We start from the raw sequence: 14,416 nt of genomic DNA on the forward strand, positions 1-14,416 counted from the left end.
CAAAGGGAATTCTTTTTTCATCATGCAATGGGCCAAAAGAACCAAATGCTATTCAGTGAGAGCAAAACCAGCTAATCCTGCACACAGGGAAATAATGAGGAGGCAAGTGGGGAGACAGAACCAAGAAACAACATGAATAGCAGGAGAAAAAAATGGACAGCTGAGGCAAGGAGAAAATGAGCACAATTTGAAGAAGACAACACAGTGGAAAGGTGCCCTTGAGAACAGCCACAAACACTGAAAGGACAGATGAAGGAAAAGAAGCTACAGTCAAACCAATTAACCAGAGGTAAGCGCAAGAAAAGATTCTCATTAGCAAGCCTGGCAGGGAAGGAATGCAAATTGAAGACTTTAATTCAAGATTTCAGTCTCCACACTGATCTCCACACTGGCAGCACGTTACCTTCCACTGCTTTGACCTTCTCCTCCATCTCCCTCTTCCTCTCCTCCTTTAGCAGCTGTTCCTGCTCCCTCTTCTGCACTGCTATAAGGATCTGGCGCTCCTCCTCTTCCTCTCTGCGCCTCTGCTTCTCCATGGAGCTCAACACATTTGGGTTTACCTGCAACAGAATGGTGCACCAAAAACTGTAATGCACTGGTTTGTTGAAAGCTGAGCAGAGGCAGGTTTGCTTTGAGGAAGTATTAAAGCACACCTACAATGAATGACTGGGAGGAAAAAAATGGGAAAAAAAAAGGATTTGTATGAATGATTTCCTAGATGAAAAGCAACATGGAAAGGGAAGTTATTTGTCAAGCAATGAAATCCTACGGATACAAGGACAATGGAAGGAGAAGCGATGGGTTAGACAAGCTGCCACTCTGTCAGGGATGCACTGTGTGCATTTCTCCTCCCTTCTGGGCAAAGGATTCAGGCTGTTGACACCCTTACACAACACCTCTACCTCTTCCAGCTAGCAGAGCTCTGAGTGCAAGTGTGAGAAGAAAGGACTACTTCGCCAAACCTGTCTCTGCTGTAAAACACAGAATACTTCAGTAAGGAAAGCGTCTGGTACAGCGTTGCATCAAGGTATCATTAGGAATGTTTTCCTTTCCCGTTCAGAATTTCTCTGTGCTAATCTCCCCTGACCTGGCTCTCGTTTGTTTGTTTGGACAGTTTTCCTGCTGGGTCCCAAAACCAGTTCTCTCATTCAAGGACACCTGGCTCTTTATTGCCCCACTTTCTCACCTCCCCACTGCCAGCAAGCTGCAAGGCTGTGTTTGATCCTACTTAAGACTGCAAGCTTCCCAGACCAGGGACTGCCTGCTCCTATTTCTCCAATAAAGTATGAGGTATGTATATGGAAGTGTGGAATTATCTTTATTACCTTAATTTAATTATAAGACAAAGGTATCAGTCATCCATCAGCCACTCCTACCCCTGTGACCAAGATACATGTGCCTTATCAGCAAGGAATATCAACCAGAAAAGAACAGTGTACATACAGTTTGCTCCAACTTCATTTTTCAGGGAATAACCAGCAACCACCACTTAGGCAGAAGGAATTTCCTGAGGATTAGCAATCAGCCGGGGTCCGCTGGCTGCTGCTCAGACCATCAACTTCTCCAGGCCCACTATAAATCCCCAGGAAAAAAAAATAAAATTCTGGCACCACGGTTACTATTTTGTCCTTGTTTCATCGCCCAGGAATGGAACCTGGGGGTGTTTTGATGAACGCCCAGAAATGTTGTCTGGTTTCACTGCACATTCATTCCCTCTCTGCCTCCCCTTCCCCTACACAGCCCTGTGCTGCCCTACAAACTCCCACTCCAGTTCTCTGTAGATGAGCACCATGCATCATCTCCCTGTCTCCAGAGGCAACAATACATTAAGAGAATTATGCTTCAACCAACAGCAGTCACAGAGAAGTATTCAAGAGAGGGTGATGGAACTCCTGACAAAATTAGGACCATATCCTGCATTTAGGGGCAGATTGGGCAACAAAAACCACCTATTCTGTGCTGATCCTTTAATGTGAAACCCAGAAGTTCCTCTCACCACGAGGGAACTCTGCCTATCTTCTTTTCCATTTTATATCTTCATCAAAATGTTATCACTTTACTCTTCTCTCTCTTTCTCAGGGAAATCATTCTGTGAGTTCAGATGCCTTGAGATTAGCCCGCTTCTCCTCACAATCCAGTCTGAAGTTTGTTTCTCAACACCTCATTCCATCCAATTATTCCTAGTTATGCTCTTCTGGGTGAATATAAATTCTCCTCTTCTTCAGGCACATTCCAGCCTTTACCTTATGGACTTCCTCAGACACTTACACAACACTCACACCTTTCTACAGTTAGATTAAATGTTTTCTTATACAGCAATCCTCTCAGCTCCCTGGAATGATTGTTTCAGTTGTCTCTCAGACTTTTCCTCCCTGATCAATATCCAAACACCAGGATGCCCAGGATTGTACTACGACAAGTACAAGAGGTCAAGAACCTAGAGATTTGAGTTCTACATTTCCACTTTTGATTCTTTCTATATCCCTTTCTCAATAGCTCTACCATCTGATTTGCTACTCATGAGCTGCAAACAACTTCCTTTCAGAACTGATCCTGACACCACTTTCAAACAGTTTTACTCTAACCTTCTTGATAAATCTTTAAATTGCAATAGGAATCAAAAGAGTCAGTACGAGAAAGAGGTGAGCAGGAACCAGCCACCAAACTTGGTATGCCAAAATATTTTAATGAGGATGTGACCATCAGCCTTTACATTCTCCAACCAGCAGACGTAAGCCAGCCTGGCATGACACATTGATTTCTTTTGATTGTTGCTACACAGGTGAGACCTTCCCTTTCCCTGGATTAATACAACTTCCACCATTCATGTCCTGGGGAAACAGGAACACAACATCCAAGCTGCAGTGCTCACACCAGGACCTCTCCAAGCCTGCAGGGCACATTCAGCACCCTATGCTTTAATGGCATGACACAGGATCCACAGCATGCTCCAGATCAACCCACCACACATATGGCATTGACAAAGCAAGGGGACACTTTTAAATGAAGGAGAGGATGTCATCCTACCCGAGCTAGAAAGCAGAGAAAAGCAGAAACCACAAACTCAGCAGAGTGAGCCCCAAGGACTGCAGTAGACACCCACAACTGCACTTGCTCCCTGCAGCACTTGCAGGGCAGCAACAGTGCTGCATGGGCTCTTTGAGACGCTTCAGGCACAGAAACAACCTGATTTTCAGAGGGACCCTCTGCCTGGTGTCCCACCTAAGTCCATTGGGGATGAGTGTGCTCAACTCAGGGTTAAAAAAACACACAAACATGAACCAGCAAACTCCTCCTGGATTGGTGGAAGCAGACGCTCATTGGAACGATAAAAGCAAGAATCAAGCACAAGTTAACCTTCCTTCCTGACCATGGAGGTGGCAAAAGGACGTTTCTCCAGCTTCCTCCCCACTCAGAGGACAAAACCCACTGTGACCAAGGCATCACTGCCTCCTTCCCTCCGGCAGAGAGCACTCCAGGACACAACATCACTGCCCTCCCCTGGCCCTGGGACTCTGAAAGGGCCAAACTCCTGCCTTTAGCTTTGCTCTCCAGACAGTGGGTATCAGACTTCAGGGGCAGAAGGCCAGAAGGCGCGGGTACCCTGAGTGCCCTGGCCCCTCATCGGCCAAACCTTCCCTGCTCAGGTTTCCGAAGCACTCTCCTAATGAGGGTGCTGCTCAGGCTGCTCTTAATGAGGAGCTAATCTGAACCACCTGTTGAGAAATCCCCCGCAGGATCAGGAGCCCTTGGAGCAGTTACATCTCGAACTCAAGCAGCAGCCAGGAAAAAGCAGTCACCTGCACTGGGCTGAGCTTTTCTCCCCCAGGCTCGCCTGCTGCCCACCGTCGCTTGACGAACAAGCCATCAGACACGCTGGCACCTTCCCTGGCTCCCCCACGGCAGGGAGGACTGCCACATCCTGCTGGGAGCAGTGGGAGCATCACCGCTCTGGCGCTGGCTGGCTCCCTGTGTCCCGGCGCAGCGGGTGCCAGGAGGGCCCCCAGCTCGCTGGAAACGTTTCACTGGCCCACAGGCGGCAATTAACAGCCCTCTGCCGCCGCAGACCTGGAGCACCTGCGGTACTGATTAGCATCATTCAGGCTCCATGTGTTTCCCACTCCCCTCCTCCTCTGGGATTTCTGCTGCCTGTGAACAAACACGTGTCCCTGTGCTTCCTGCATGGTGGGCTTTGCAGGCAGCAATTCTGGCCCCAAACCGACCATCGCTGGGGTCTTATTTTCCTCTCGGCAGGCTTTTATCTGCAGCACGACGAGAGGGTCTTCCTTCCTTTTATTTATCTGTTCTAAGTAATTACATTTATTGCAGAGGGAACTGTACTTTCTCCTTTGTTTTGGGGAACCCCTGACTCTGGCTCACGTGGCATATTCCCTGCAGCTTAATTTCCCAGGGTTTGACAAAACACCAGGTAACTGCGTTTCCATTACATCTACAGTGAGAGATTATGCCACAGCCTGATAGAATCGAGACCATTTTTTCCTCTGAAGCTAATCCTGTGTTGTCTGACCGATTGCTTTGGGTAGCAGTTGCCAGTTCAAAGACCCCCCATCTCCATGGCCCCGTGTCCCCGGCTGTGCCGGCGTGACTGTTAGGGGCTGTGTGGTGAACTGGATCGGAAAACTGATCTATGTTAAAAATAACCCCGACCAAAGAAAAAGGTTATATTTAACTCCAGTCATTTCCCTGGGTCTGGTTCACTGCACAGACCCACAAGCAGCAGCAGCGCTGTTACACTGATGGGGTGGGGAGGAGATGAGGGTGAGGAGGCATGGAAAGCACCATTTGAGCCCACAAGGCTGCAGTTTGATAAGCATTTCTTTAAGCAGCCTAAATTGCGACTTCCATTTCCAGCTGACCCCCTCCTAGCTCAGCTCCATACTGCATCAGTCATTCTCTCCCTCGGCGCTATCTGCACCCTCATGTGTTTGCAGCCTCACGTTTTCCCCTTGGCTGAATTTCTGTCATTTCCCTTTGTAAGCCGGTTCTTCTAGCCCTCTCATCCTTCTTCAACTTTTCTTTGAACTGCCTCGAATGTGCCAGCACTTTCATTGAAGTGGAATTCCCCAGACTGAGCGCAGATTTCCATATGCAGCTGCAGCGGGCTCTGCGGCGAGGCCGGTTACCTCTGCGATCCAGAGGGCAGCACCTCCCTGCTCGCCATACAAACCCCGGGTGTCAGCCTGCCTTTGACGGGCATTACCACCCATCTCTCTTTCAGCACAAGCACTTTCAAGCGACTCCTTCCCACTGAATAGCGATGCTGCGGTTTATTTTTTCCCCCAGGAGGCATCTGCTCTCGCCTCCCTCCGTCGTCCTCCCCCTCGCACCCCCCCTCACCTCCTGCTTGATTGGTTTGATGGGCTGATGGTCAGACATCCACCTGGGAGAAAACTCTGTCCGCTGCAGACGCTTCTCCTGAAACAGGGTTGAGAATTGAGGGAAGGAAAAAGAGAGTGGAGGAAATTAGGGCACATCGGTGACACTGGCAGGAGAAACTCTGAGGGCTAGAAGTGACCATGAAATCCCTATTAGCTTTACAAGGGTAGCAAACAAGCAAACTGAACTCAATCCAAGAACTTCACGCTGACTGCAGAGCCTGTTTTACAAAGCCATCTAGCCGAAGGATCCCTTTCCAGATCTGTCCCACCTGAAAACATTCAGCTGACAGACAATACCCTTCGGAGTTTTGGGGCTCTGACACACCAGCTCAAAGCAGACTTAGCTAGGAGAGCTAAGCAGCCAGTGCCCCCTCAGCAGAGCCAGCAGAGAAATGGCAGTAAAAGTGGAATCACGGGCAGTTTGCATAGAAAAGCCAGGCCGTAAATCGCAGCAGTTCAAAAGCACAGAGATCCCCTGCTAGCAGGAAAGGGACACAGAACGTGGCTGAAGACAGTAACCCCTTCAGCCATCCTACCTACGCTGCCGTGCCATCACGAGCCAGATCCTCGAGCACCGACTCCAGCCCTGCCACAGCATGGGGGAGAGTCTTCCCCCCATTCAGAAGCCCAACAGCCCCCACATCCGTGACGCTTGCAGGCTGTGGGTGGAGGGAGCACAACGGGGTGACAGGCTGCTTGGATTTAGCTCTCCTTCACTCAGCAAGCGTCCACGCTCTTGGAAGCGGTCAGAGAGAGGTAAACAGGATGTCATGTCTCCTCACCTTCTGTGCAATCATGTTGCAGATCTCCGGCAGGAAGTCTTCACTCAAGAGTTTGTAGAGCTGCCTCTCTCTAAGGGAAGTCCTCTCTCTGAAGCTCTCTGTGACCTGCCTCCACTCCTCTTCCGTCTGGCACAGCAACCACCATGTCCCACGGCCAGGCCCTTGGGACCCTTCAAAAACATGAAAGGATGTTATCTCCACAGCAGTTATGACTAACAGCTCTTCTCGATCCCTTCCCTTCTCTCCTCAGGGCTCAGGAAAAGCAAAAGACACTGGCAGTGGCCACTGCTGTGGAAAACATTCCCTTTGCCATAGACCCAAAGCTCTCTTCATGCACCAGAAGCACTGCTACCTCCCCTAGTGACAACTGAGAGTGATGCCAAGACACAGAGGAAGCACACAGGTGAAGAAATAATGGTGGCACACGGCAACACTCAGGTAGTGTGACATCCCTGTAGCAAGTCCACATTCCAGTTATGGCAGACTGGAGAAAAGAAATTAATTTGTTTCTTGTAATGGAGGCTGTCAGCCAGAGCAGGACATAGGGAAATGCAAATATCTGATTTAGTCTGGCAGCAGAATAAAGCCATCAAGAAATAATGTAACTTGAAATGAGCCTTTTTTTTTTTTTTTTAAAGCACTGCAAACCATTTCTGCAGTGAAAAAAATCCTCCTGCTCCCCACAAATGAAACATTTTGTTTGCAGGCACTTGAAAGAGCAGAAGAGGAAGCGAAGGACAGGGTTCATCGGGCTGCCAGATGGGGGGGAAGTTCCAAAAGTTCACATCCCATCCCTGCTTGATCCAGAGTGGGATTGAAGCAGATCACCCACTGCTCTGAAGCATGTCCCAACCACCAAGACACTTTGAGAGCTGTTCCACCTTGTGCGGAACACTTGAATATTAATTGCAAAGGAAGGGCTCTCTTGCATTGTGGTTGGAACACCCACCTGGAGAGGGGGAATGTGGTTCCTGCTCCACAAATGTTTACACAGAGCAGGGAAGCCTCATGGGTTGCAACTTGTATGCTTTTGCCCCAGGATGCTCTCTAAGCAAAAAAGGTTATGGCCTTTTTTTTTTTGGAGTGGGGAAAGTCTTGGATCAAACACCTTCAGGCTGAGGGGCTTCTCAGCTCCCTCTAGACTTTTCTGGGGCTAACTACTGGCTCCTGGACATCAGCATCACTGGCAGATGCCGTGCACCTTCTGACCAAATTTTCAAGCAAACTAACAATGAAAACTATAAAGAAATGAAAAGCCTGAACCTGACTCTGGGCCCTTTGTGCATCTGAGCTGCGAGTGGCTCCGACATGCAAGCTGTCAGGTTGTCCTAGGAAGACTGGAAAGCTGCAGGCTCCCTCCAGCACCTGCCCTCTCTCAGGTGCCTGGGTGCAGCAGCAGTGGCACAGAGTGAGCGTGTGCTGGCCCCAGGTCATGGGCCAGCCTGGAGCTCAGCCTGCCCTCAAGTGACTGCCCTGGGGACTGGTAACCAGGAGAGCAAAGGTCCAGCCATGTGCTGGTTCTGCTGCTCTGGCTACGCAAAGCCATCCCTTGCCCACCTGCAGCAGGGAGCTTACCTGCATCCTGCCCCCAAAGCCTGTACCCTTGCTTCTCATCCCCTTGCCAGATGCCTACGGAGGACTCATTTCAATAGCAAACAGGACTAAGGCACCGCTTTGTGCCAGCAGAAGATTACTCTGCAGCTGAAGTGACACAATTTGCTGGAAGACAATGATCTGATAAAAGCCCCAGCGCCCCACGCGCATCGCTCCGGCTCTGCCGCCCAGCTCCGGAGCAGCCGGAGTAGCCGCCAGGAAATCTGAAGACAAAGGGCAAAGGGAAGGAGGCACGGGAAAGACAATGCCACCCTTGCCTTTTATTGTGAGGCAACAGGCAGGCTGAGTCCCTGGGTTTTGTGGGAGCCAGTGGATACACATGTATGACAAATGAGCCCCAGCTCCCTTGAACTCACTTTCACATCATGTTGCTAACTCGATTTTTGCCTCGTTAACCCTTAGGTGGAACCCCCAAGACATCATTTACCACTCTCAGCCACCCACTGGGCATGAGGAAGAAAAAGTGAGGAGGATCAAAAAGGTTCTTCCTTCCCTTTCTTGGCATCACTGACTCCACTCTCTCCCCCATCTGAAAAAACACACCTGCTAACAAGAGGGGTGTGTTTTTACCTCACCCCTGGAAGATTGAGGACCATTCACCTCCTGCTTTTTTAGGTGAGCCCTCACATTCTAGTGTATCCCAGTAGGTTAGGTTTCTTAAACCCAAACTCAGCCATGATAAAACAGGAAGCCTGCAGGTGCCCAGGCTCCCAGCTGCCAGGCAGTCTGTAACACAAACCCCTCCTTCCAAACTTGGCCCCAACCACCAGCAGAAAGACTCTCTCTTTCCTGAGAAAAGCTGGGTTGTCTCTCAGGCATCTCTCTGGGTTTTGATAATTTAAGAGCCTTATTAGCTGGTGGTATCAGCCCTGATACTGCAAAATCTCTTTACCATTTCTTATCTGAGTCTCATGGATAAGCAAGTTTTCTTCTGCCTTCTCCCTACCAAAAAAGAAAGAGAAGGAGTGATACAATAAGTACATTACTTCACATCACTGAAATGCAGCTGTTCCTGAGGAGAAGAATAGGGATACCACAATATTTCAATGCAGAGCAAAACCATGAAAAGAACACTGCAGAACACACAGTTGAGATACATATTCACATATATATTTATCATAGCTTCGTAAACTTTTTATAAAGTGAAGGGTGCAGGCTGAAGTTTGGCAAGTACAGTGTTTCAGTTCTTATGGGAAGCATCCCAAAATCTAAATGGACTCAAGTGGCCAGGATTTCTGGCTTCAAGCCACACAATGAAAGTATTCTTTATCAGGAGCAAATTCCCTAGCACTCCACGGTGGAACTGCATTTGAAGTGAGGTGGTTGGAAGAGTGATGCCCACTGTTTCACCAAACTTCCAGCTCAGTCAGAATTTGTTTTGGAGGGTGATCAAAGCCTCCACCAAGTCTGAGCTTGCTTCACTTCTGAGCTGCATTGAAATTATGGCTGCATGGTATATACACACTTACTGGGGGAACCCCAGAAATACATTATACTTCCCTCTGGGAATGTATGTATTTTATGTCTGTTGCAGGAAGAGCCCTTCCATACCTCAGCAAATTTTCCTCCAGTAGTTTTTTCCGCTTTGGAGGTCGCCCTCGTCTCTTGCCTGTTTTCCCAGGAACATTTGGGGTGTTTGTCTGCCCCCCACATCCCCTGAAAAACGGCAAAACCACCATGAAATATCTGCTGAGCAAGGGAACCGAGGCCGGCAGGACGGGAGAAGGGCACGGAAATCGGAACAGCTGCTAGGAACCCAACCAAAGGAGGGATTAAATCAGAGCAGCAACAGGACGGGGAGGGGAGAGGAGGGATTCCCACTGGCTGGGAGCCTGATCTGGGAGCCGCCGGCATGGCACGGAACGGTGTGGGGCAGACAGGCAGGAATGCGGTGGGGCAGGCAGCATCGCTCCCACAGCAGGCTCTCCCGGTGCCACAAAGGCTGCGACACAAAGCGCGGCGCGGGGCAGCTCCCAGTCTGCTTGGCAACTCCGGTCCCGCCCGCGCTGCCCCTCTCCAGGCCCCCCTGCCCGCTCCCCCCGGCACAACAGCAGTCAGGCGGAGCCCCCTCCAGCCGGGCTGGCTGGGCCGTGCCCCCCTCATCCCTGCACCCAGACACGGGGAGGGGGATGTGTGGGGGCTGTTACCTGTCTGGAGCCAGCTCTCCGTTGGTTTTGCCCTGCACCGGGTCCTCCTTGTACATCCTCGTGCCGTAGAAGTACCAGTACAGGGCACCGCTGCTGTCCTCGCCCAGCGGCTCCACGCGGAGGCTGTCGGCGTCCAAGCCCTGCGCCCACCGGGAGCCCCCCGCCAGACGGTGACAAGTTGAAAAGCGGCCACATTGTCACACAAAACATGATGACACCCCTCGGCAAACACCTCCCTCCCTCCCTCCCTCCTTCCCCTCCCACCATGGCACAGCAGCAGTACAGCTGCTCCTCCCGGCCGAGCTGGGAAAATGTTACTCCAGGGGGAAGGCGACGGTTCGCTCTCTGTCCAGGGAGGGATTTAGATTGGCATCTCTAATTTGAATGGCCTCCCTCGTTTTAACATTTCATCTCTGGTGCTCCTGACAGGGAAGGTCTAATTAGTGCTGGCGACAGTCACGCACAGCCCTGAGAAGCTCCCTCCCCCCTTCCCTTCCTCTACCCTCCCCCAGCTCCCCCAGAATACTTCATCCCCATCCTTTCATCTCACAGCATCCCTCAGCAAGGCAGCCGTCTCGGCTCTCACAGCCCTGCCACTACCATTAAAGCATCTCCAAATTCATTCTTTGCTGAAGGAGTAGCCAGAGAAGCCAATTTACTTAGCGACTCCCATGTTATGGACACATCCACACAGGACAAGGGCCCAAGTCCTGAGCAAACCAGTGCAAAGCACGGGAGAGGAAAGGGAACTGCTGACCCACTGTGACCCCTTCTCATCCCAGGAAGATTCTGATCTGGCCCAGCTCCTGTGGCCACACAGCTTCCCTCATTCCTGCTGCCCAAAGCACCTTGAGCAGGTCGAAGACATCATCTGCATCGAGGCGGTAGTCACAGAGGCGGTGCAGGATCTCCACGCGCGTGCGCAGGGGCAGCTCCTGGAACGTGGACTCCCGCAAAGGGTTGGGCTTCCCTTCCTCCAGCTCCCAGCGGTAGTTGATGATGTCCTCCAGGTAGCTGTGAAACGTCTCGGATCTAACCAAGGAGGAAAAAGTCACACACAATTACTGTAGTGTGCCGTGTCCAGAAACACCTGGTGCACCGAGCATCTCCAACAAACACAGCACAGAGACAGGTAGCACCTGAAGGAAAGCTGTCAGCTATGGTTGGGTGCAGCTCTGTCATTCACATTCCTAAAACACAGCAACTTCATTGCAACACCACAGGATTTCATGTTATACATAGCTCTTTATACACAGATTGTTATTTCTTTCTAAGCTGAAAGGATTAGTCAAACATGGTAGCAACTCATCCCCTTTCTCTCGCAATGGGCAGTGCCTTGTGCTAGCACCAACAACCACCCTTTACTACAATAGGGTGCAACAAAATTTATGAGTGTGGTCCCATTCCAACTCTTCCCATTTGATGTGGAGACCATTTTCTTCAGATTTCCCTTTGCCCCTCACATCTGCCATTGCCAAGCCCTGCTCCCCTCTACTTCTAAAGAAGTTTTCCATACCCTGGTTCAGTGCCTTGAGACTTTGCATAGCTAATCACTTCCTCCTCACTTTGCTGCTGTGTGCTTCCCATACTCCTGTTGTGGTCCCCGGTCTCCTCTCCCTCCATCCCCAAAGGTGCTGCTGCTTTCTGCCTGTTCCTCTGTTGGTGGCTCTGGTGGGACATCAGCACAGCCCCTCTCACACACGTGGCTTGGACCCTGCCACACAGCAAGGCTCATCCCCAACAGGAGTGCACCTCCCAAAAAGGAGTCAGTAGAGAGGAGTCCCCGCTCTGTACTCTCCCAGATGATCGAGCTGAACACTCAAGCTCTTCATAAACATTACTACTAAAATGATCTTTCTCATTTTCTAGCTGGGTCACATTAAGTCATACTTTTGCTGCCAGCAGCTCATCATATAACCCAAGGAAGCAGGTATTTCTTACCCTCATCTAGCACTGAGAGTGAATGTCCCCATCTGATATGTATAGGACCACTGATGGAGCTTAAGGCTGAAAGAACTCCTGTCTATATTTTAATGAGACTTAAGCCTTCCTTCTGAATGCTCAAAATTCCAGGGGAGGGAAAGAAAAAGGCCTGGGGAGGCCATGTGTCCCTAACTATAAAACTTTCTGAAGATCTGTCCATATGACTTTGAGTCCTGAGACTTGCCAGGCTCGCTCAGCCTGTTCGAGCTGTGTACTCTGAGCACAGCAAAAGGGGACCCCCCCATGCCCCAGCCATTCTTGCACACACGGGAAGTCCATATGCCAGCAAGAACACCACTGGGTACACATTCCCACCAGCTCTCAAAAAGGCAGCTCCACTTGATAGGTTTTTGGCACAAGTAGATTACTCTATATGATTAATGGAACGGCGCCAGCACTACAGAATTGCATTTCCCTGAGAAATTGCTAACTTCTACAAAAGCTATTATATTTTAACAAAGAGGTAGAGGAGTGTGATCCAGCTGAAGGAGGATCATTAAAAGTCAACAAGAAGTTAGCTATTAGGCAGGGGTCTTTATGCATTTGGTAAAGACTGGACTTCTTTGCAAGGACCATGACTGGACAGTGACTGGGAGAATGAAGGAACAGATGCCTCAAGCCATGTCCACCTGGCAGCGTTTCCCTTCCTCCTTGAGTAGAGAGAAGTTGATGCTCCCACCCTGCAGATCACTCCTCACCAGCCTGCTTCTTTCTGACGTCAAACGCAAGCTGACCTCCCAGAGATATCTGCCCTCACCACATGACTGTTACCAGCCCTCTGGCTGTCTTTAACAACAGATGCTTGAGCGTACCTGGACCTTGTGCCCTCAGCAACCTGGAGTTTGCTCCTTTCTGCCTGACACAAGCAAAGCATCAGTGTTCCCAAGTATTGTTGTTTCACCCCCACTAATACCACCAATCAGACAAATGTAACTTCAAACAGTCCGCTACGCTGACAAAGTTCAGTCAGAAAGGGAGGACTGACTTTTATGAAATGCCTCAGAACTGCCTCAAGTAGCAATTTTAGGGTAACAATTACAGCAGATATCCTTTTATAAAGTGAGATATTCAGCACACAGTACACCTACCTGAAGTAGCTGTGCATTCCTGCAGTGTCTTTCTCAAATACCTCAAGACCTAACTTCCAGCAAGGACTTCAATTTGGGAAAGCGGGCAATAATATATTCCCTTTACAGACTTTTTAATAAACAGTGCTACTTGATCCCACACCTTAAATTTCAGGTATTTACAGAAGCAATCAGATTAAAATAAAAAAGAAAAACAAAGGAAGAAAGGCAGCTTTGATTGTCTTCCAGTACAGAAATAGTGATGAGAACATCTTCTCCTGGAAGCAGGAAAACATCATTTGTATTTGGATGCTTAGTCCAGAAACAGAAGGGAAATGACTGCAAGCTCTCAGACAGCATTTCAGTTTCAGCTCCCCAAGTTCAGTTCTTCAACTCTGTCAGAGCTCAAGGCAGAAGATGATTTCACCAAATTGATGCAGAGGTTCTGGCTATTTCCAATAAAATTGACTGAAAAAGCAGTTTCCCTAAGATCCTGAATAACTAGTGGATGAAAAGGATTGCCAGGAAGAAACCACAAAAGTAAAAGGGTTTTATCTGCTCCTATTTTTTTTTCTACCTAAAAAAAAAAAAAGGAAGGCATGGATCAGACAGATACTTTTACCACTTGCATGAGTTCACTTATCTTGCTCTATCATTTTGGCTGCTCTCAAAGAAAACTGATCCCGGAAGCCGTTTAATTCCAGAAGATCATTTGAAATCTTTGCCTATGTAACTCCCTTTCCCCCTAGGGATTGCCTCTGTTGATTTAACCAATTTTGTTTTAGTTTGGCTTTCACATAAGTGGCTAACACTAGAAATTTCCGCCATCCACCCGGTGTTCAATGCATTACAAGCTCTGTTCTTAAGAGTACTTTTGAGTTCCTATCCCCATCAATTTTCAAAGACAGCTACTGTGCATTTGTCGCTTTGAATAAGGATAGAAATGAGAACCAGAGATGGGAAACAGATGTCTCAAGGCATTCCCAATCACTCTCAATCTTACCCAATTTATATTTTCCATCTTAATGAGAACCGACCTCTTTTCTCCAGACAAATGTAGGGTGCTCGTCTTCACCCTGTCTGCCACACCTACACTTAGTTTCACTTATCCCACCTCTATTATATTTCCCTTTGAAAAAGTTTCTGAAACAGCTCCCTTGGTTTGGAGAAGAAAATCTGCAGGGAGCACAGCAATCTGTGAGAACCCTGCCCTTGGGGTTCTTCCCTGTGCAAAGCAGATTTGCCCAGGAATAACTGTTTAGAATTACCTGTAAAATTCAAACCCAAGAATCAGAGAGGCTGCATCCAGGAATGGAATGACCTGGATACAGTCTGTTAAACACCCTTTTTTCAAGCTCAGTAGTAGGACAGCAATACACTTGCAAGTCCTACAGAGTCTCTGCTGCAACTGAGAACCTCCAAAA

The 14,416-nt window shown here is 49.1% G+C and overlaps 1 protein-coding gene across 2 annotated transcripts in view; it reads right to left on the bottom strand.

Moving 5' to 3' along the window:
- The window catches only part of CECR2 (CECR2 histone acetyl-lysine reader), a 93,727-nt gene that overhangs the window by 12,598 nt on the left and 66,713 nt on the right, over positions 1–14,416 (bottom strand). The window contains exons 3-9 of one of the 2 annotated variants that reach the window (XM_069003646.1): positions 10,791–10,974; positions 9,943–10,082; positions 9,347–9,451; positions 8,688–8,737; positions 6,182–6,351; positions 5,359–5,436; positions 404–560 (exon numbers count right to left, since the gene is read on the bottom strand). In XM_069003646.1, coding sequence (XP_068859747.1) covers positions 404–560; positions 5,359–5,436; positions 6,182–6,351; positions 8,688–8,737; positions 9,347–9,451; positions 9,943–10,082; positions 10,791–10,974 — 884 coding nt within the window. The remainder of the gene's footprint in view (positions 1–403; positions 561–5,358; positions 5,437–6,181; positions 6,352–8,687; positions 8,738–9,346; positions 9,452–9,942; positions 10,083–10,790; positions 10,975–14,416) is intronic. The other variant, XM_069003648.1, reaches the window with a different exon arrangement.

Source organism: Aphelocoma coerulescens, chromosome 1A (genome assembly GCF_041296385.1).
Source record: "Aphelocoma coerulescens isolate FSJ_1873_10779 chromosome 1A, UR_Acoe_1.0, whole genome shotgun sequence".
In the NCBI taxonomy this organism is placed as follows: domain Eukaryota; kingdom Metazoa; phylum Chordata; class Aves; order Passeriformes; family Corvidae; genus Aphelocoma; species Aphelocoma coerulescens.